At 36.6% G+C, this 23,700-nt stretch overlaps 2 protein-coding genes across 5 annotated transcripts in view; one reads left to right on the top strand and one right to left on the bottom strand.

The window, feature by feature from the left end:
- CENPP (centromere protein P) overlaps positions 1-23,700 on the bottom strand; it is a 353,315-nt gene that overhangs the window by 275,686 nt on the left and 53,929 nt on the right. Inside the window, exon 8 of one of the 4 annotated variants that reach the window (XM_024195666.3) lies at positions 10,779-11,146. The exons of the other annotated variants lie outside the window; for them this stretch is intronic. Coding sequence (XP_024051434.1) covers positions 11,006-11,146 — 141 coding nt within the window. The 3' untranslated portion in view covers positions 10,779-11,005. Of the gene's footprint in view, positions 1-10,778; positions 11,147-23,700 lie in introns of those variants that run through there. 4 annotated transcript variants of the gene reach the window in all.
- OGN (osteoglycin) lies at positions 443-22,499 on the top strand. The gene is made up of 7 exons (XM_024195660.2): positions 443-670; positions 1,329-1,581; positions 12,173-12,269; positions 15,563-15,721; positions 17,591-17,793; positions 20,251-20,346; positions 21,025-22,499. The coding sequence occupies exons 2-7, from the start codon at positions 1,411-1,413 to the stop codon at positions 21,193-21,195; spliced, it is 897 nt and encodes a 298-aa protein (XP_024051428.1). The 5' UTR covers positions 443-670; positions 1,329-1,410; the 3' UTR covers positions 21,196-22,499.

Here is a 23,700-nt window from a genome sequence, read left to right as displayed (position 1 = left end):
GTTGTATATTTTTGTGTTTAACCCTAATATCACTAGGAGAAAGTAACAAAACGGATAGTACAGAAGAAGTCTGAATCTGCTAATGCTGACAAACTTGCATTTCATGCTTAAAACTTGGACCTTCTCTAAATACAAGTTGTAATGCAACATTTTACTGTTCATAAATGTGACTAATATAGAATACATATGTTTGGGCCTATCTTTGTCTCAAATCAGAAAGCAGCTGCTTTGTCTCTTAGCTAAAATATTAGACCAAATGAAAAACATATGACTTGATATATAGGTCTTCATTTAATAAATTAATATTTTATTTACTAAAAGAGGTGAAATGATTAGGCATGGTAGAGCAATACACATTGAATATGACCAGTTTTAGTAAGTAATATTTCAAGTTAGATGAACTAGACAGATTTACCACTTATTAAAATTAGTCTGAGTACAACCCCCTGCTCCAGAATATTACCTCTCACCCAGGGGAAGAATGCTAGCACAGCCTTCTTTACCTCATGGGAAGTGTTTTAAGGCTGGCAATCTCTGAAGTAGTATTCGTTTCAGCATCTTGGAAATAAACCACAGCTTTATTCTCTTATTCAGCCACGTGGGATTAATGCATAGATAACAATATCTATACTGAAGAAAATCACAGGAGAACTCAAACTCTGCTACAACGGTAGGTGTTCTTTTCTAAGAAAACATCTTAATCCACAGCTCATCTAAAACAGTTTTAACTAAAGTAACTACCATATCAATTTCATTGGGAAAGTACAGTAGAAACCTTTCAAGTTTACTTAGAAACTTATTACTTCTTGATTTTTTCAGTGAGGGTACAAACAATGACGTCCTCTCAATTTAAAAAAATATATACGCATTTTTCTTTTGTTCATTTTCAAATCCAAAGTTTCCATAGACAAAAGACTACAAATTTCTTAATTTAAATTAGCTTTGAAAATCATTATTTTGAACTTCTAAATAAGATTCAGTCTTTTTGTTTTTAACAATTTAACCACATGCATGCCAAATATTTCAAATACTGTTTAACAAAATTTTCTGGCTATCAAACAAAAATGAAAGAAATATGATATCTTGCTAAATGTAAGTGACTGCAATGAGGTCAGCATTGCCCTCATTATTTGGAAACTAGTAAGCTTTTATTTATTACTTCTTAATATATCTTTTGCTGTTAAGTGCAGATTTTTATAGGGCTAACATCTAATTAAAGAATACCAAGAGTTAAAAGTTGATCCCTGTTTCTTATGCGTTAGAAATCCCTGCCAACAAGTCCTCTAGGCTTTAAATATTGTTTTGACAGATTGCATTTTTATTTCCAGTCACAAAGAAAGTGTTCTCGATAGTCAACACTACCATTTCTTCTCCAGCTCAGAAAAAGCCAGACTCATTTTCTCTGCTAAAATGACGACTTTGCAGACTATCTTTTTTTTATTTTTCATTGTGCCTTTGGTGAAGTTAGTACCACCAATTCAACAAGAGTCACTCAATCTTTATGAGTATGATACAGACATTTTCGAAGAACTGTATAAACAAGATTATGAAGACAAATCCCAGGATGCAATAAAGAAAAAGGTATTTCATTTATATTATAAATTAGTTATATAATCTTTTAAAAACCTGACAAGCATTATGAATGAATTAGTTGTCAGATCCATGTATACACATTTTACAGAAAATTCTTGTAATGATAGGGAAAAGGTGGATCACTTAAAAATTGAAGCAAAGCAAAAATAAAATCACAAAAGCATTCTTAACTATGGTTTTCATTAAGGGTCTGAGAAACCCAGAGATATAGGCAATCACAAAATTGATGGCTGACACACCATTCTTAGATCCCTTACCCTGGTGTGCCCAGGTATTTCAGAGATCTCAAAAGGATATGTCATGTCCAACAGACAACAAGGTGAGCCAAAGATTGAAAATCAGCATGTAGTTAGTCTTAATTCAAGATTTTTGTTTGTTTGTTTTGATGTTATAGTAGTATTTGAAACACTTTCATGAAAGTATGTACCATACACGTAATATATCATAAACCATAGCAGTTCTTTCAAGCTGGCACACAATCAATTGTAATACAATATAGCTTTTGTTTTTTAACTTATAGTCTGTAATAGCTCTGAGTGATTGTATCCTACCAAGCAACAATAGGGAATCATTACAATATTAATACTCTGTTTGTATGGGCTGAGGGGGATAGAGAAGAAAGCGTGCACTACATCAATCCTCAGCACCCCCTAATGACCAATTGTGAGTGATGCTGCTGTCAATCCTGATGCCCAGGAAGTCAGGTACTTAACAAGAGATATACTCAAGAAAAGGAAGGAAGATTTAGTGCAAAGTGTCAACCTAAAATACAAATCTCATAGCTCTGTTCAGACTACTCCTGCTTCCTGCAGCTCCCATTGGCCTGGAGCAGCGAACTGTGGCCACTGGGAGCTGCGATCAGCCGAACCTGTGGACACGGCAGGTAAACAAACCGGCCCGGCCCACCAGGGACTTTCCCTGAACAAGCAGCAGCCCTAGTTTGAGAACCACTGATGTAGACATCCCTGTTTGGTGTTTGTCCAACCTGGTCTTAAAAACTTCCAATGATGGGGATTCCACAACCTCCCTTAGAAACCGATTTCAGAACTTAACTACCCTTATAATTACTAAGTTTTTCCTAATAGCTAGCCTAAATCTCCCTTGCTGCAGATTAAGCCCATTACTGCTTGTCCTACCTTCAGGGGACATGGACAACAATTGATCACCATCCTGTATAATAGCCTAATATATTTGAAGACTGTTATCACGTCCCCCTTCAGTCTTCTTTTCTCAATTTTTTTTTTTAATTATTTTATTTATTTTTTTAAACTTTTGCTCATAGGTCCGGTTTTCTAAACCTTTTATCATTTGTTGCTCTTATCTGGAGATTCTCCAATTTATCCACATTTTTCCTAAAGTGTGGTGCCAAGAACTGGACACAGTATTCCAGCTGAAGCCTCCCCAGTGTTGAGTAGAACGAGACAATTACCGCTCATGTCTTACATACAACACTCCTGTTAATGCACCACAGAATATTATGCACCACAGAATATTTTTCACAACTGCATCACACTGTTAACTCATGCAATTTGTGATCCACTATAACTCCCAGATCTTTTCCAGATAGTACTACTATCTAGACAGTTATTCCCCATTTGATTTTTCCTTCCTTAGGGACGTACTTTGCACTTGTCTTTACTGAATTTTAAATTGTTGATTTCAGATCAGTTCTCCAATTTGTCAAGATCATTTTGAATTATAGCCCTTTCCTCTGAAGTGCTTGCAACCCCTCTGAGCTTGGGGTTATAAGTATATTTTTCACTCCATTATCCAAATCGTTAAGGAAAATATTGAATAGTACTATACCAAGCACTCACCCCTATGGGATCGTACTAGATACACCCTCCCAGTTTGACAGCAAACCACTGATAACTACTCTTTGAGGATGGTCTTTTAACCACTCATGCACCACCTTAAAGTAATTTTATCTAGACCATATTTCACTAGATTACTTATGAAAATGTCATGTGGAATTGTGTCAAAAGCCTAACTAAATTCAAGATATACCACATCTACTGCTTTCCCCCCGTTCACCAGGCCAGTAACCCTGTCAAAGAAGACAATTAGGTTGGTTTGGCATAATTTGTTTGTGACAAATCCCTGATAGCTATTCCTTATAACCCTATTATTCTCTAGGTGCTTACAAACTGATTGGTTAATAATTTGTTCCAGTATATTTATTTCCAAGTGTCCAAGTTAAGCTGACTGGTCTATAATTCTGCTGGTCTTTTTTGTTTCCCTTTTTAAAGATGGGTACTATGTTTGCCCTTCTCTAGTCCTCTGGGACCTCATTTAACCTCCATGAGTTCTCAAAGATAATTGCTAATGTTTCCGAGATTACTTCAGTTAGTTCCTTAAGCACCTTCAGATGAATTTAATCTGTCCTGCCCAACTTGAATATATCTAACTTATCTAAATATTCTTTAACCTGTTCTTTCCATATTTTGGCTTGCAGTTATGCCTTTAATATTGCCTTTTTGAGAAACTGCCAGATCTCCTGAACTCCTTAATCCCTTAGATTTTCTTCCCATGAGATCTTACCTGCCAGTTCTCTAAATTCTTTAAGTCTGCTTTTTTGAATTCTATCTATGAATCTTTATTGTGCCACTTTCGCTTCTTGCTTTCCTTAGAATCACGAAATCCATTATTTCACCATCACTTTCACCAAAATTGCCTTCTACCTTCAGATGTGCAACCGATTCATCCATGTTGGTCAGAATGAAGTCTAAAATGGCTGTTCCCCTGGTTATTTTGTCTGTTTTCTGAAACAATACATTCCAAAAACTTATTGGAAATTTTGTGTTTTGCTATATTACTTTTCCAATAGTTAAGTCCCCTATTATTAACAGATCTTGTGTTTTGGATATTTCTGTTATTTGTGCTAGAAATTATTCATCTACCACCTCTAGTCAATCAGTATAGGTTATGGGTTGCAGCAATTATACAATCAAGTCTTATCTTGTTTTTACATTAATTCCTCTCACTTCATCTTTCTTCAAATAGTTCAGCTGTTAATCTAAAGCATACAGTAGATCTTTGCTTTATTCTAAATTTGTGTGAATCATTTCTATATCAGATGTTTATTTGGTTACCATAGTAATGAAAGAATAGTTGTCTTTTTTGCAATTAAAACATTGATTTACACAAACGAAAGGACTGGAGACCACTTAAATTAGATGTATGAACAACTGATAGCTACCTAAGAAGTCAACAGCCTTTACAAAATTACTGAAAAGACTAAAGCTTAATATAAGCAGGCAAAGCATCAGATGATATGTACTTTTTAAATTATTTTGATAAGAGGGAGACTACTTCATGACCAAAAAGCAAAATGAGAAGGCATATATGTAAATGGAGGAAATGTCAGTAGATATGTACTTGACTGATTCAAATGCCCAAATCGAAGTCCATATAAACAGTGCATATAATTAAACTGAAAGTCTACTGTAGGCCACTCTGCATAGTAAAGTGTTAGGAATGCAGCTGGTCATTATTTCCATCAAAACAGTTTTCCACAGACAAATATTTCCTTGCAACAAAAAAATAAAATAGTTCCTTATGTGCTACAAGTATGTCTAAATATGTTCCAAAATTCCAAATAAAAAAAAAAAAGGTAAAAAAGATCTATACTTTAAAAGGCCCAATAATTTGTGACTATTTGCTTCCTGACTATTTCTACCACTGAACCTAATCAAAACATGTGACCACAGTTTTTTCTGGCCTAATACTTTTGTACATGCCCAATTTAAAATCTAGGTTTCATATGGCCAATTTCAATCTGTAGCAATGTATTTAAATTCAGTTATAAACCACTGAAAATAGTGATTTTTAACAGAAATGCTAACAGACCCTTACTAAAAGTGTGTAAGTATCACCACTGATAAAGCCTTTCTTTAAAGTGAATATAGTATTCTGTTCAGATAAGCATTGAGATGAAACTGATTATAACATTTATTAATTGAAACCATAATATATGTTATTAGCTCTCTCTTTGGATGCACATCTCCACTCTGTCAACACAAATACTAAATTTAGAAAAAAAGAAAAATCAAAAAGGATTGACATTTTAATTAACTCTTATCTGCATAAACCTGCATATACATATGTGCTGTTTTACCTACGGAGTCAACTAAGCTTTACGTTCTACAAAAGAAAATAATTGTTGATCAAAACAAATTCTATCACTTAAAAATTAAAAGCAAACACTCAGAACGAAGGGGGCAGGGCTTGCCAGCCAACAAAATGAGACAGTTCAGTGTGGAGTTCAGCTTTGTCAGTGGGTCTGATTCGTTTTCTGGGTTTTTTTGGAACAGTTACAGAATATCAGATAAGTCTGAAGAGAGGATCAAGGAGAACTCTAGCCCTACCATGGCGCTTCTTTAACAGGGTGGACTAAAGCATAATAGCCTAGATACTATTTTGAAGAGGAAGGAGAGGAGGAATGGAGTAGCTTGAGACACTACATTTTTCAAAGAAAGAAAAATGGAGGCAAAGGGCAGGGCAGAGATTGGGCCACTACTATTTTCATACGTTGGGAGCAGGAAGAGGAGCAAAGCACTGAGCCAGAGCTCTTTTAAGAGTAGTAGGGAGAAAGGTACAGTTGGGGGGCCTTCTGTGCATCAGAGACAGCAACAAAGGAGATGGGGCCCAATATAAATTTGCTTATTGTGTGGATGGGGCCAATTAAGTTATTTACGGAAGAGGAAAGACATCTGAAAGTTTCAAAGAATGACTTAAAAATAGGAGGAATAGGGGCAGCAAACTGGTTCATGTAAACTCCAGGACAGAGAATGATACCAAGTAATGAAAAAAGAAGAATGCTAACTCAGCAGTTTAAGATGTGTTCATTATATCTGTGTAACACCATAATTTTTTTCTATTATAATATTATTTCTGTTCATAAAGGTTTGAAGATTAGTTTTTAAGATGTATGTAAAGATATCAATATTTCATTCACATTGCAAGTTGTGATTCACTGTCATTGTTATTCATATCAGCAATTTTAATTCATTATGGCTTGGACTGATTATAAAAATTCTCTGAAGTGAATAAATATGATGAAACTTATTAACTCACTGCAAGTAACAAATGACAACCACGATACAAGCACTACTTCTTTGTGTTTAAAATAAACCTTCAGCTATATGGAGTGACCCTTAACGTGCTTTAGAGTGGTGAGTCAGTGACTTTACAGAGAGAGGAGAAAGTTGTCAGATGGCACCAGATTTTATATGTAAAAAGGCAATTTTTTTTTTAAATACTTATGTGCAAATCTTGCCTGTACCTCCATAGCTTCACTCTTTTTTGGCAGCTGGACTAATGTGCAAAAGGGACGGAAGACAAAATATAGGAGTAGAGTCAAGGATCTTTCTTAGAATCACAGAACCATAGGGTTAGAAGTGACCGCAAGGGTCATCTAGTCTAACCCCCTGCCAAGATGAAGGATTTGTTGTGTTTAAACCATCCAAGACAGATTGCTATCGAGCCTCTTTGGAAAACCTCCAGTGAAAGAGCTTCCACAACCTCCCTAGGCAGTCTGTTCCATTGTCCTACTGTTCTTACAGTTAGGAATTTTTCCTGAGATTTAATCTAAATCTGCTATGCTGTTGTTTGAACCGATTGCTTCTTGTCCTGCCCTCTCTGGCAAAGAGAGAATAACTTTTCTCCATCTTTTTTATGTATTTCAAGCCTTTCAAGTATTTGAAGACTGCTATAATCTCCCCTCAATCTCCTCTTTCCAAACTAAACATACCCAGTTCCTTCAGCCTTTGCTCATATGACTTGCGTTCCATCCCTTTGGTCGCTCACCTTTGGATACTTTCCTGTTTCTCTACATCCTTTCTATACACGAGTGACCAAAAATGGACACAATACTCCAATTGAGGCCTAACCAGAGCCAAGTAGACCAGTACTATCACCTCCCATGGTGATTTGCATACTATGCCTCTGTTAGCGCAGCCTAAAATTGCATTTGCCCTTTTTTTATTATTATTATTTTTGCAACAGCATTGCATTGCTTACTCGGGTTGAGGTTCTGATATACCACAACTCTCAGATCCTTTTCAGCAGTGCTGCTGCCAAGCTAGTTATCTGCCATTCTGTACTTGTGCATTTGATTTTACTTCCTTAAGTGTAGCACCTTTGTCTTTGTTAAATTTCATTTTGTTGCCTATAGCCCATTTCTCCAAGTTATCAAGATCCCTTTGAGTTTTAGCTCTATCTTCCAAAGTGTTGGCAATTCCCCCAAGTCTTGTGTCATCAGTGAATTTGATCAATATGCTTTCTATTCCTACATCCAGCTCATTAATAAAGATGTTAAACACCTGACCCAGCAAAGATCCCTATGGAACTTCACTTGAAACCTCCTGCCAACCTGACAGCATTCCATTAATCATTACTCTTTCTTTGCAGTTGTTTAACCTGTTCTGTATCCACTTAATGGTACTCCCACTGAGCCCACATTTCTCCAGCTTACTTATCAAATGTCATGTGGGACTGTGTCAAAAGCCTTGCTGAAGTACAGGTATATTATGTCCACCACATCCACCAAACCAATAACCCTGTCAAAGAAGGAAATCAAGCTGGTTTGGTATGATTTGTTCTTAGTAAATCCATGCTGGCTGCTAGTGATTACACTTCATCCTCCAGATATTCACAAATTGAATGTTTTGTAACTTGCCCCAGTGTAAGAGGCCATGGAGCCTACTGCAGCCATTACGATAAACCAGGGGTCGGCAACGTTTGGCACGCGGCTCGCCAGGGTAAGCACCCTGGCGGGCTGGCCCAGTTTTATTTACCTGCTGACGCGGCAGGTTCGGCCGATCGCGGCCCCCACTGGCCGCGGTTCGCCGTCCCGGGCCAATGGGGGCGGCGGGAAGCAGCGCGGGCGAGCGATGTGCTGGCTGCGGCTTCTCGCCGCCCCCATTGGCCCGGGACGGCGAACCGCAGCATGTGGGGGCCGCGATTGGCCGAACCTGCCGCGTCAGCAGGTAAATAAAACTGGCCCGGCCCGCCAGGGTGCTTACCCTGGCGAGCCGCGTGCCGAACGTTGCCGACCCCTGCGATAAACTGTCACCTGCATTGCTGTTCCACAGCTACTGTGTGGCCTGGTTGGGCAGTAAATTGCTTGTCCTACATCATTTCAGCACTCTCTCCAACTACTTGTGCCAGTTGCTAAGTAAAAGATTTGCCCCACAAAGATTTTTTTTTTTTAAAGTATATGTAATTCAGACTTGATGTATCATAAAATCCCTGGAGCAATTCTATATTCTTATGTAGTTGCAAATTAACTAGTTATGCAGCAACGACTGTTCAAAGAAAAACACCCAGATCTCTTAGATCAAGGTCTATCACTACATTTACATTACTATGAAGGCAGCATTCCAAAAAACCCTTAGTTCAGGTACAACAGAGATGATGGACTTCACACCTAATAACTCTGGGCAGAGTGTCAAAGCAGCATCAATTTTAAATTTATATGTTTGTTATATTTCTAAATTCAATTTCCATCTGAACATATTGTATCTACTGTTGCTGCAATTTACACCTAAGTAAAATAAAACTTGTGTATTTGACAGTATTTTGTATATAATCAGTTTCACTGTTTTGCTGATAAACTTCCTGCCTCCTGTGGAAACCACTAATGAGCTCTTCTCTGAAGGGAACTTACATGCACACTACAGCCGGGATCGACGCTCTGAGATCGACTCACTAGCAGTCGATTTAGCGGGTCTAGTGAAGACCCACCAAATCGACAGATCTCTCTCCAGTTGACCCCTGTACTCTACCCCGGATGAGAAGAGTTGGATAAATCGACAGGAGAGTTTCTCCCGTCAACCCCCCGCAGTGTAGACCCCGTGGTAACTCGACCTAAGGTACGTCGACTCCAGCTACGTTATTCACGTAGCTGGAGTTGCATAGCGTAGGTCGACTTACCGCGGTAGTGTAGACATAGTCTTAGGCTCTGCAAGAGGTTACTTACCAGAAAACAGCAGCAGCAAGACTGAAACCGAGGCCTTGTCTACACTAGAAAGGGTTTGCTGGTATAGCTACATTGGCTAGTGGAGATAGAGTTTATATAAGCAAATGAGGTTTTTTGCTCATGTAACTGCATTTACACTATGGCTTTTGCCAGCATAGCTTTGTCAGCTAGTGGTAGGATTTTTCCCCACACACACACTCCTAATCAACATAAATATGCCAGGAAAACTTTTAACACTAGGTGGGTTTTGCTGGTATAATTAAACCAGCAAAACTATCTACTTTGGATGCAGTTTTATCAGTATAAAAGTAGGGCTGTCGATAAATCGCAGTTAACTCACGCGATTAACTCAAAAAAATTAATCATGATTAATCGCAGTTTAAATCACAGTGTTAAACAATAGAATACCAATTGAAATTTATTAAACATTTTGGATGTTTTTCTATATTTCAAATATTTGATTTCAATTTACAACACAAAATACAAAGGGTACAGTGTTCACTTTATATTACATATATTTGCACTGTAAAAATGATAAACAAAAGAAATAGTATTTTTCAATTCACCTCATACAAGTACCGTAGTGCAATCTCTTTATCATGAAAGTGCAACTTACAAATGTAGATTTTTTTATTACATAACTGCACTCAAAAACAAAACAATATAAAACTTTAAAGCCTACAAGTCCACTCAGTCCTACTTCTTGTTCAGCCAATCGATCAGACAAACAAGTTTGTTTACATTTACAGGAGATAATGCCATATATTTCATGTTATAGCAGTCTCTGATGATGACTCAGCACATTGTTCATTTTAAGAACACTTTCACTGCAGATTTGACAAAATGCAAAGAAGGTACCACTGTGAGATTTCTAAAGATAGCTACAGCACTTGACCCAAGGTTTAAGAATCTGAAGTATCTTCCAAAATCTGAGAGGGATGAGGTATGGAACATGCTTTCAGAAGTCTTAAAAAAGCAACACTCTGATGCGGAAACCACAGAACCCAAACCACCAAAAAAGAGAATTAACCTTTTGTTGATGGCATCTGACTCAGATGATGAAAATGAACATGCGACAGTCCACACTGCTCTGGATCGTTATCGAGCAGAACCTGTTATCAGCATGGAAGCATGTCTTCTGGAATGGTGGGCGAAGCATTAAGGGACATATGAATCTTTACCACATCTGGCAAGTAAATATCTTGCGACACCGGCTACAACTGTGCCATGCGAACAGTGGAATATGGAACTATGAAAAACACTGTTAACATACAAAAGATTTCATAACTAGTTTGGAACTTAGGTGCTAACCAAACTTACTCTCTTTTCACGGAACTCACTAAAGTTAATTTTGTACCCAAAGTAATACTTCAAGACTGAGGTTTTGTTCCCTGTAATCATTTGCTGACTGGGCTTTGTGGGTCCTCTGCCTCAGTTGAAGTGATGGGCCTTACCATCCCAGTACCCAGAATAGGTACACACCTTCCAACTTCTGCAACAAAGGAAGCAGCCGGTTTTCAGACAAGTCTCCTTTCCCTGTACAAACTGATTCACTGCCAGCGAAGGACCATCCTGTGAATTGAATAAGGCAGGAGTCCGGTAGAAAAACTAGTATGTGATCATATAATTAAAAGACCATATCATAATGCATACACACAATGGAGCACAACTGATGTTTCATAGGCAACCTTAATTTTAGCATTTCCTATCTTTTGGGTGCTTCATTCTGCAACCTTAATGTTCCTTTAGTATTGTATTTTGTGGTTTAATTTCCTATATTTTTAAAAAAGCAAAGGGAAAAACAAATTTAAGAATGGCTAACCACACTGGCCCAAACTCTGGTCATCAGCAGAGTTAGAACCATTACATACAATACAGAGACCTCTACCACCTAAGCTAATGGAGTAACTAATAGCAATAATACGTTGTCTTCCTCTATGTCAGCTAGTCATTATTGAGGGAATGACACACACTTAGCCACCAGGTTAAAGTACCTTGCTGAACTGGAGCAAATATCTGCAAGGGGATAGGTTTGGAAAGTAAAGTTTACAAACACTTGATAAAAGATATTAGCATGTTCAATGTTTCAGGAGAAAAATTCTCACTGACTTTTTATTCAGAAGTGTATTTTATTTGACTGAGACTATTTATGTATATAGATGGTCTCAGTGTATTAGGATTGTTATCTATTTGCAAATAGTCTTTTGAATGCTGATGTTTAAGGCCAATTTGAAATCTAGTCAATTTCTAAGATTAAGTTAAGACCAGTTTCAGGTATACTCCTGTTCCATAATCTCCTCCTTCTCCTCATTATTTGTTGTTTTATAACATTTTCCTATTTTAGAAATTCTTCTCTTTCTCCTCTCTGTGTGCGAAACTCACAAACAAAAGGGGAAACTGGGTATATATCAAATGCTGTCCAAATGCATGAAATAAACAATGTTTTTCTCTAATTTCTTTCAGTGAGAAGTATTCATTATAAGAATAGTAAGCAGCATATTTTAAACTGTAGTACAATATTTAAGTTTGCCTTTAATGGTTTGGTTTAATGGCTTGCCTTTAATGAACACTCCATTTTTATTACCTTTGTTCTTAAAGGGAAAAGATGGCATGATTGTTTCTCCTGACTCTAACATACAGCTGGAACTGCAGAGAGATGAGAGTGTACCTAAAGTACCACCAACCAAAGATACAAGTAAGTTATAGAAAAGTTACATTATTAAGCTTTCTAAAATAAAATATTTCACATAAAAAAAAGAGTTCAGTGAAGGACAACTGCATATAGCATTCATCTTTTCATTTATAAACAAGGTTTTCATGAGCTCGGTGGGATTTCTGCTAACTCTGGGGTGGAAATTTTAAAGAAGCTCCAGATACATTCTGAATACATGCAGACCAGTTTATCTGATGCTCCTATCACATCCTCTAGGAAAACACACATATTGAATGGCCAAATGAAAGCATAATAAAGCTAATAATATGAACTAGACAATCAGGCAAAAATAAGTCGACTAATTCATGTTGAAGTGAAATTCGCTCACCGCAGCCTGTATGTGGTGAGTCTTTGGCTGGATGGCGAGACGTAAAGAGGTATTACCCTTTAAGGGCTCTCTCTCAACAATAGGTGAGAGGAACAGGGACAGGTCAGGGGAGGGGTCACTGCCCTTTCTGCAGACTGGAATGTAATGAGCGTGTTTAGAACCCACACAGCTCTGGAGAAGCTGTTTTTAACCTGGATCAGGCTGGCAGCTCCCACTCACCCACCCATAACATTTGCAAAAGAATTGGATTTCTATACGGCCGGCCATGGGCATTACTCTAGTCGCCCTTTTTCTTAGTGAGCTGGAAAGGTATTTTTCCCTCACCACCAGATTGGCCAAGACAGGGTGGTGTGAATTTTTTTTTGCCTTCCTCGCAGTAGGTCTGGGACCCAGTAGGGTGTGTGTGTTTGAGTTTGGGGGTGGGACTTAGGTTATAATGTCACAACTTCGTAAGTAATAATTGTGCCAGATGTCCAGTGTAGATAATCATTATGGAACGGATACAGTTATCAGATAAAATGAACTGGCAAAGAATTTGAAAGAAAGGATCCCTTAAGGGACCTGTGTAAGAGGGAATGTTGGGACTCCTACATATGGAACAGCATGAAAATCTCTCTCCTTTCCTAGCCCCACAACAGGATGGTTGGGACCAGGTTGTGGATTATGTGGAAGTGATTACAGAAATAATCATGACCTGCATTATACAATTTATTGCAGGGTTCTTTCAGATATCTTCAGTGAATAAAATTGCAGTCTAATTACACCACATCCATTTCCTGCTGTCTTTCTTATGGCATGGCCAGACAATGGGTGAAGTGAAAAAGTAGAGAGACTTCTATGGAGAGTTATCTGCTCTCAGCACCTCAACTTCAGAGAGGAGCAGAATATGTCTGTACTGTAGCTAGACAGAGCTTAACTTGACAGAGCTTTAGACGTTAATCATGGTTAAGGTTTCCGCAGCTACATTCTCCACTAGCTCAAATTTCCCAGTAGTTTTCAACTGTATCCCCACAAATAGCTTTTCTGTAATTAACCATGATGTGGTCCACATGTGAAAGGAAAAAATAAATAAAATAAAAAATAATAAAACCCCCACCTCAAACCCCCATCTCCTTATCAAAAATAAATAAAATAAAACAAACCACTCTTGGGTACGACTGCTATCTAGAAATCCAGGATCAAACAATAATTTAACAAGAACCATAAGTTAAAAACATTTTAATCAAGGAACAATTATAGCCTCCACCATCTACAGACATTTCCCCAGCCAACCAACATTCTTTGAAATGAATCATCTGCCAATTAGTTCTCATCCAACAGTGAGCAAAGCTAGTGCACCCTCCAACTCCAATGAAAGAGTCATGCAATGTTGATGGTATATTGATGACAATGCTTCTCCAACCACTTCACTATTTCCTGTATTCACAAACAAATTGAGCAATTGGAGTCTAAGGGTAGGGACCTGAAATCACAGGCAAAAGACTGACTGCAAGGCTAATAAATGGGGTCCAGTATTAACCTCAGGAATCTCTCAATGGAAAGAAATAACTGAAGGCTTACCAATTCTCAGCTTGCCCATACCTAGCAGCCATTTCATCAAGACTTCATTAGTTATGGGTATCAAAAACTGCCAATTGTTCTAGAAGGATCTTCTTTGTTAGGTGGATAGCAAAAAGACAAGTACCACCTATGCGCCATACCCAGATATATGTGAAAGATGACTAAAGGTTTCAATACCACAAAGAGTTAGAAATTAGAACAAACAAAAGTTGTAGCACAATTGAATTCAAAGCTGCAACATTAACTTTGAGGAAAGGCCTGAATATTCCATGATTTCATGAATGTGCAATTTGCCTTAGCATCCTTTGCTGCCTTCTGACTTTGCTGCAGAATTGTGCTCCAGAATCCAAATATTGTCCTATTCTTATACGTCTCTTCCCAGCCCTTGAAAACATGAAACAATTAGAAACTGATAGTTTTCATCCTGAGCCTGCAGAATATCTGAAACAAAAGGTCAAAGGCACAAACTGCCCCATTACATCAAATGAGTTGTCTGAAGCCTAAAAATAAAGTAAACACCAACATTAAGTATTTCACTGCTAATTATTTTAGCAGACACAGCCAGTAAATGGACATTTCCCTCATTTCCCAAAATGTCTCCCAACGAGCCAAAAGCTTCAAGTATTTCCCTACTCAACTAACAAAACCTTCAACTTTCCCATACAAACTTCTAAAATGCAGTTATGTTAATATAAAAATCTTTGGCACAATGCAAATTAAAACAGCAGTGACAAAGTAAAAACAATTAATAAAGTATTGGGATATTAATTTCACTTTTTTAATTTAATAAATTAATTCATTGCCTATATTTTTCAATGTAAATCAAACTGGCCAGAAATTTCTAATCTGCCACAGGATCCAAGGAACTTGAAGTATTTATGTACTGCTTGCACAGAGCACACAGGCCATGCTCATAAGATGTAGGGTAATTTATGGTCTCACTCTCTGACTGGTTCACGTGAATGCTTTTGCTTTTCTAAGATTTTTTTTTCTAACGTAACTTCCACTTTGAAAGCAATCGTTCTTAAGGAAGGCAAGTGACATTACAATCAGTTATACTGAATGCTTATACAGCTGTAATCATTTCAAATCAATTCAATAACATAGTTGAGTAACTCTGATAAATGGTGCTTCAGGAATAGATTAAAAAAAGGAAGCTAGAATATGTAAGTAGAAAAGTGCAATTCTCCATACAAGGAATGTCTAAGAGAAAGGATTTGATGACTATGATGTCTTTTTTGACCCTACTATCTTGAGAACAAATATATAAAATCCTGAAAGACAAACCTTAACTCAGTTAAATTCTATTTTTTGTATTAGTTTAAAGATTGATTGCCAATCTTTTAGCTTTCTACTGATACAAGAAAATAAAATTCTTTGTTTGCAGATTTGCCCACTTGTCTGCTGTGTGTGTGTTTAAGTGGATCGGTATACTGTGAAGAAATTGATATTATTGCGATTCCCCCTCTGCCAAAGGAAACAGCCTATCTTTATGCACGATTCAACAAAATAAAGAGAGTGGCAGTCTCAGATTTTGCTGATATTCGTAAGCATATTTAGACTTTAATCTTTTTAATTAGGTGATATGTGCTTATAGTTTAAAGTTAAGTTCTTCCTTGCATATGGGGGGGGGGGGGGAAATACCAAAACAAAATACATTTCATATTCATTGTTGAATTCCACCATTGCATTAATATGTATTATATATAACACACTACTATTAGAAAGGAATTGTAAAAGCAAATCTGAAAACCTAGCTAAGCCCAACCTATGGCGGGCGGAGGAGGGGGGGGCATAGTTGTACATATATGACAAAGCTCCCAGTCCTGATACTATCGGGATGTCTGGTTACCCTAATTCACAAATACCATGAACCACATAAGTAGTGTTGTGTCTCAATCTGGGTTGTCTTAAAGGAACCAGAAAGTATCAAGAGGAATTCACAGAGGTAAAGAAAATATACACTTTTATTACTTCAAACCTTTTTTTGTGCTGATTGCCCTGCTCTCCCTAACTAATTAGTAGTTACAGCAGAGAAACCTGATCTTAACTAAAGTTAAGCGTGTCACCATTAATGCAATGCTAAATGTTTAAATTAAATATCAAGCTCTCAAAAGTAAAGAAATTCTACAAGTTAAGATTTCTCTAACATTGTCAAGTCCATCTCTTTGTTCATATGCAGTATTATTTATTCTCTTCTTTGTTGAAAGTGACTTTAAAAGCATTTGTCTTAAGAACTGGGCTTGCTCCTTTTTGTGATTCTTTTGGAAATATGAAGAAGGCCTGGAAAGTTTATTTTATTTATTAATTTTTCTTATGCTTATCTTTTACTGTAGAAATTCAAGTATGTTCTTGGCTGAAAGAGATACTAGCTAGATAACTAATCAAATGGTGACAGTTCTAAGGCCAACAGTGTAGAGAGAAAAGTGAGGGGATTTTGTCAGACTTTAAAAACTGCTTTTGTTTTTATTTACCTATTTAACCTCAATGACTAATTAACATTTGGAAGGACATGTTTGTTGAAAATTCACATGCCTTTTTACTTATATTCACCCTATCTGGGGATAGAATAAATCTCTTGGAATCTGTGTGTTCAATTAAAGTGAACATACACATCAAGGGGACTGAATTAAAGTTACACAGGCAGCTACTATTATGGCATTTCCAAACCTTGAATGTTTAACTTGGCAACCTTACTATTCTTTGAACAGTTTTCTTCAGTGTAATTTCCTGATTTTTTAAAATAACAAACAGAAAAAACAGAAACTACATCAAGTGGCACCCTCCTGACCCCCCACATAGGTGGTCATCTGGAACAGGACCCTTAGATCCACAGCACAGACCTCTTATCACTTGAGCTAATAAGTAACCAGTAAAAGTAGTAGGCTTTTATTCTCTGTGTGGATCAGTCACTAATCGTTAGCCTCTTTACAAACCTCTAGTGAATATGTGTGAACTGAGTTTTTCAGATGCTTATATCTTGACCACATTTGGATGGATTTTCACAGGGACAAGAGGCATATCCCTAAAAACCGGGCAACTTCTGTGCCAAATTTCAAGTTTCCCTCTAAAGGATGGAGACACTAGAGCTTCTCAATGAAATGGTTAGATGTATATAATTTTAACTGGGAAAAACTACTTATTTTTCCCTAGCCTTGCTCTTGGCTGAACTGTTTGTTTTGTTTTGTGTTTTTCAGCCTAAGGCATTTGTGGAGAATTTTAGCCCAAACAATTAAAGTTTTAAAAAGTTATAAGAAACTGAAAACAGGGACTTATAATGCAAAGTGTTCGGCAATCATATTTATAAGCATTTCTACAAGAGCCACTTATAATAGGAGTATATTATGCTTTACTGCGTTTTACACAGCATGAAAAATAAATGTAATATTCGGGTTTTTGTTTCCTTTATATAAAGCTACGTTAAGAAGAATTGATTTAACTGGAAATATGATAGACGAAATTGAAGACGGTGCCTTTTCAAAGCTTCTGTTATTAGAAGAACTTTCACTTGCTGAAAATAAACTGATAAGACTTCCAGTTCTGCCCCCCAAGCTAATTACATTTAATGCAAACTACAACAGAATTAAGAGCAGAGGTATCAGAGCAAATGCTTTCAAGGTAAGTAACAGAGGTTATAAAAATTGGAGTAACTTACATAAAATTAGATAAATAACCATTATCATAGATGTAGTGTTTAAATATTTGTAAACTTTACTGTAAGACTCTGAGCATAGGTATAGGAGGTTTTTCAGATTTTTAAAACAGTATGCTTTTTATTTAAGGTATATGGAATAACAGCAATGCTCTGTTAATGATGCAAATTAGTTTAATTTTAAATAAAATTTTGCCCCTCCTCACTTCTAAAATCCACATAAAAAAGTACATTTGGCCTCCAAATTGGTAGGTCAGATCAGGGGTCAAGGCAGAATTTTAATTTTTTTTAACACACTAGGAAGTGAATTGGACAGGAGCTCCTGAAATAAGACACTCTTAAAAGAGTTTTTATACTAAAAGATTTGAGGAGGACCAACAGCTTCTCCAAACCTTGTGATACTTCCTGTGGAAATGTCCTTCCTGCACACCTCAGATGATCTACAGAAAGGAGGGAAATGACACCCTGGTCTCCTACAGCTACCTGTGATCTTATTCAGTACCCCCCTCCTCCAGCATTATACATGCGAGTTCTGTAGAAAGAGGGCTTTGGAAGAAAATCTGATTATCTGCAAGAGAGGACAATTTTCCCCTACCCCCATGACTCAGGAGGCCTATTAATCTTCAATGAGCTTCCATTGGTTCATCCCAGGCCTGAGTAGCTTATTTTGGTTTGTCTGGGACTGAGTAAACTACTAATACTGGGAATTCTGAGGAGTATCCTAAGAGTCTGGGAAATGCAGGTAGGAGAAGTGAGAACATGGAGCTAAGCATCTTCAGGTTTACTAGTAGGATCCTAACAATCCCAATAAGGCTTTTAGTGAAAAATACTTGTAGCCTTAACTTCACCTTAAATTTTTTGTATGGAAATAGTTCTGTAGCTATGGAGAGCTATTACATTGTTACATAATAAGCTGTGATTACGTAACTAAACTAAACAGGGCTTGATTTGGTTCTAATTGTGAATTTGTATGTCAGGTTGTTGGCACAGCAACCCAGAAAAACATGTTGATATATGGCAAAAAGAGATTACTCAAAATAGAAGTCACTGAAAGCACCATGACACCTGCTCACACCAGTCACGATCCAAAATTCTTCACCGCAAGAAGGACATAGCCCACCTTGGTATTCAGCTACAAGTATGGTTATGGAAAGTGAGGGAAAACATTAACAGAGCAACAACCAACAACAACAAAATATTACAATCACAAGAAAGGTTAACACTAGAGGATATTTTAGTCACAGCCATATTCAAATACTCTTAAATAAAGCTATGGCATTAAAGCCTGAAGTTTAATAGAACTTGTTTTATTAAATTTTTCAATCTCTCAAAAATGTAATAAATCCTGTTCAAGCAATTTCTTAGTATGTTAGGGCAGTGGTTCTCAACCAGGGGTACATGTACCCCGGGGATACACAGAGGTCTTCCAGGGGGTACATCAACTCATCTAGATATTTGCCTAGTTTTACAACAGGCTACATAAAAAGCACTAGCTAAGCAAGTACAAACTAAAATTTCATACAGAGAATGACTTGTTTATACTGCTCTACATACTATACACTGAAACTAAGTACAATATTTATATTCAAATTGATTTATTTTATAATTATATGGCACAATTGAGAAAGTAAGCAATTTTCAGTAATAGTTTGCTGTGACACTTGTATTTTTATGTCTGATGTTGTAAGCAAGTAGTTTTGAAGTGAGGTGTAACTTGGGTACACAAGACAAATCAGACTCCTGAAAGGGGTACAGTGGTCTGGAAAGATGAGAGCCACTGTGTTAGCATATTACTTACAGTACTTCCAACAAAAGAACATTTAAACAGGATGGCTTTATGGACATATATTAGCCAAGGTATGTATTCAGAAGAAAAATGCTGATATCTATTGTTAGACAGGCATGGGCTGCAGGTGGAGCCCCAGGCTCTGTTCCCCCCCACGGCCAGAGACCCAGGCGCCCCTCTGATCAGAGGAGCCCCAGGCCAGCCGAAGCCCTGAGCTTCCCCCCACCCGCCCACTGCGCCTCCCCCCTCCCCATACTCCAAGCCACCCCAGGGAAAAGCGTCTCATCCGGAAGAAGCTTTTGATATGCCCCATGTTCTGGGACGGTATGTGCTACTCAGCTTTCTGGGTTCATCAGTAATCTCTCTGGAGTCCAGGGAGATTACTGATGAACCCAGGAAGCTGAATACCACATACCGCCTCCTCAGCCAATCCGGAACCTGCATGGGGCATAATAAAGCAAAAGCTTCTCCTGCCAAACCCCACAACCGGGGGTCCAGCAGCAGCACCAGGGGAGAATGAGTCTCTTCTGGCCTATTATACCTGCTGCCCATGTAGACAGGCATAGGAGGGACTGAACTACTGACAGTGTAATCAAGGAAAATCAACACTAATTTTTTTTCTCCTTTTTTTCTACAGAAGCAGACCAATTTGTCATATCTCTATCTAGCACACAACACACTGGAATCTGTACCTCTTAACTTACCAGAGACTCTGCGTGTTCTGCACCTTCAGGTCTCAAAATATTTTTTTAATATTGTACAACAAAGGGCACAGATAATGATTTAGCTAAAATAAGACCACTCTTGCTTTCTTTCATTATTTGTTTTCAATTTGGTTCACACTGTTGTTGTGTTACCATCGCCCAAAAACATTCCACTGAAAACTAAACATTAGTACAAACACGTACCTAAATATATTATTTAGCACCATAGCACATGTGCCTCATCCTATCTTTGAAATATTAAAAAGCAATAAAGTAGTTGAGACTTCAAATAATTCTTCAGAATAAAGTAAAATAGAAGTTCTCCTAGCTGTTTGGTGGCTGATTGTAAGTGTAACGCTGGAATTTGTCACTACTTTGTTTATAAACACTGTTTGTTTCTTTATTTAAGGGCAGTCACCGGACACAATGAGCAATAGAATAACCCTTTGTCAACAAAATGTACTGGATTTCAGTACCAATGTACTGGATTTCAGTACCAATGTAAAATTACTGGTTAATAACTGCACTCATAGAATAAACCCTTCAGAAGACATAAAAACAAACTTAAGAGTCAAATTCAAAAACAACAAAATAAAAAAAAAACAAGAAAAAATGAGAGACATAATTAATTATTGGTAAGATTCAGATACTTTCATCTAGGTTTTGATGCTGAAACATTTTCAAACTATCTTTGTTTTGTTTTGCAGTTTAACAACATAACCTCAATCACAGATGACACATTCTGCAAATCCAACAACACACGTTATATCCGTTCGCGTATGGATGAGATAAGAATGGAAGGCAACCCAATCATCTTGGCAAAACATCCTAATGCTTTTTCTTGCTTGAAAACACTGCCTGTAGGAGCATATTATTAACCACTACCAATTAATTATACATGCTAAAAACTTAAGTATGGTAACAGATGATCATTCCTGTTCCTTTTTTAAATGACTATATCCTTTCCCTTATTAATTATGTTTTTCTATATACCTAATGAACTTTTAATCATGTTAAAAATGTAGTTCTAGTCTGAAAAATCACTATGTAAAAAAACAGCATCTGCTCACTTGGCAGACTCAATACCACCTGTACTTTCAGATTCATGTAAGTTTATGACAGTGTCAAAAGTATGGGCTTAACCCTGCAACACTTACTTCTGCAAGCATCCTTTACTCATAGGTATCATTCCTTTAACTTCAGTGGTTTAATTGCAATACTCATATGAATAAGGATTGCAGGATCAGGCTGTAAGTTTTAATTACTTTATTCATACTAACACTGCAAAGCAAACACAGCTGTGAGAATGTTATTCTGGCTTGCACATCAGCAGAATTGCTAATTAAGTTCCAAGAGTCAGTCACCCACGCAACTCAATTGCAAGTTGGAGGCAATGGGTTTGCACTGGTGTAACTACAACTAGAATCTGGCTCAAATCATTTAAATTACTGATTAAAATCCATGACCTGTAAAAAGCACAGGTTCACTCTAAGTCTTTGTCTTGGTCAGAAAAATCATTGAATTCAGATCAGGCTTCGAACAGATGAACTTTGTTTTTTCTTTTGGTAAACCAAGAAAGTTTCACTGGAACGCACTAAGAAAAAATAAAGATGGACTTTTACAATGTCACTCTTTAGAATAGAAGCCATAGTTCAATTACTGGAAAAATGTAAAAAACAGACACAGAAAACTTTAAAATGCTTAGGAATAAAATGCAAAGTTGGTTCTATCTTAAATTGTAAAACAGTGTGAAAAACTAATACAATTATATTACCAACATGGTTTTACCCTTTTAGCTTTTTTCAGATGCAAGCAATACAAAGGGACAGCCTCATATTAATGGTGGGGGCTTTTGACTGACAGTTCAGATTAAAATAAAGATAACTACACCCTAAAGATATTGATTCTGACTTAACAGAAATACACAATTTCAGATTACTTTTCTTTTTCTGTTTTTGTTTGTTTCAATAGGAATTTGCACAGTCCTCATTTGGCTTAGCTGCTTCATAAATACAAATGTACAAAAAAACCTAATCACTAATACTAGACTTATTTTTCCTGGACAAGTGGTATATGAAAGGAGCTTGTTGAAATATGAAAAGTTCTCAACTTCATAGCTACTATTTTTTTTATTTGTATAGTTATTTAAATTTCAAATACATAAAGGTATTTCACTTTGGAATCACTGTTTTTCCTTAGTAATATAAGCCAGTTTACAGTAACAACTTTTTTTTATTTCCAGTCTAATTAAACAATAATATGACAGTGCTTGACCTGAGCAACGAATATAGTTGAATTGAATATTATTATGTGCACATTAAAAGCCTGAGGTACTGTTAGTATGCACCTATGAAAATTGAAACCTAATAGGCTTTTTAGTAGTGTTAAACTCAAAAATTGTTTGGCTGGTTTTAATTTTCTTGGAGAAGAAAATGATTATTTTATTATAATTATTTAAAAAATAAAAATAAGCCAGAAGATTTTTTTTTTATCTTGAATCCATAATTAAGAAAAATCACAATCACACTTGCACCAGTATTGTTTCATTTTTATTTCTTTTAAATCCCCTGACATTTTGAAAATTAAATTTATCACTCTTGTTGGGGTTGATGAATTAACTAGCAGCTAGAGCACTTGATTTTCATTTTCCATTTTAAAAAAATTATTCTTGAGTCATGAAACTCCTAGGCTTTAAAGTTTTTAATAAAAAAATAAAACCATCCACCCCACAGCAGCCACCATTATATTCCAAGTTCAAGTCAAGCTGATGCCAAAAGGAAAAAAGAAAAGCATTTCTTTGTCCTAGTAGTGGCCAATGTATAACAGGAAGAAGATCCATCTTAACAACAACCAGTATAAGAGTAATAATGTTGTATATGTAGCAGGCGCACTATATCTTGCTCTCATTCCAAACCTTGATTAGTAGAGAAAGCTCTTTCCATACGTAAATAGGACCAAAGAACAATGATTAAAGTTGGTTTAGGATTGCTTTCCAATGAAAAAACAGCTTTTTATACATATTAGAAAGAACACCAATATTTCTTAAAAATGCTCTTCAACATTCATTATTAAAGATTTATTTATATATTGTACCACAAACTAGCAGGTAAATTAATTTAATCTCCTAATATTCTCTCAAAAAAGCTAAAATGCTACAAGAAGACAAGGGATAGTCTCTGAAATACTAGTGTATGGAATTTTATATGGTTTAATTTATCATCCCCAACACAGTGTAGTTTAGCTCTCAAAAGCCTTAGAGTAATATAGGAGACGGGCTTGGAAATTAAGGAATTTCTGAAAACTCTATCATGTACTTGTTTCCCCTTCATTTCTAATAATCTCTTATGAAGCTGAATACAGATTTCTTAATCTACTGATTTTTT

This window comes from Terrapene carolina, unplaced genomic scaffold, assembly GCF_002925995.2.
Source record: "Terrapene carolina triunguis isolate 2854851 unplaced genomic scaffold, T_m_triunguis-2.0 Scaffold232, whole genome shotgun sequence".
NCBI lineage: Eukaryota > Metazoa > Chordata > Testudines > Emydidae > Terrapene > Terrapene triunguis.
Note: the sequence above shows the minus strand (reverse complement) of the source record. Positions and strands in the feature narration are given on the sequence as shown.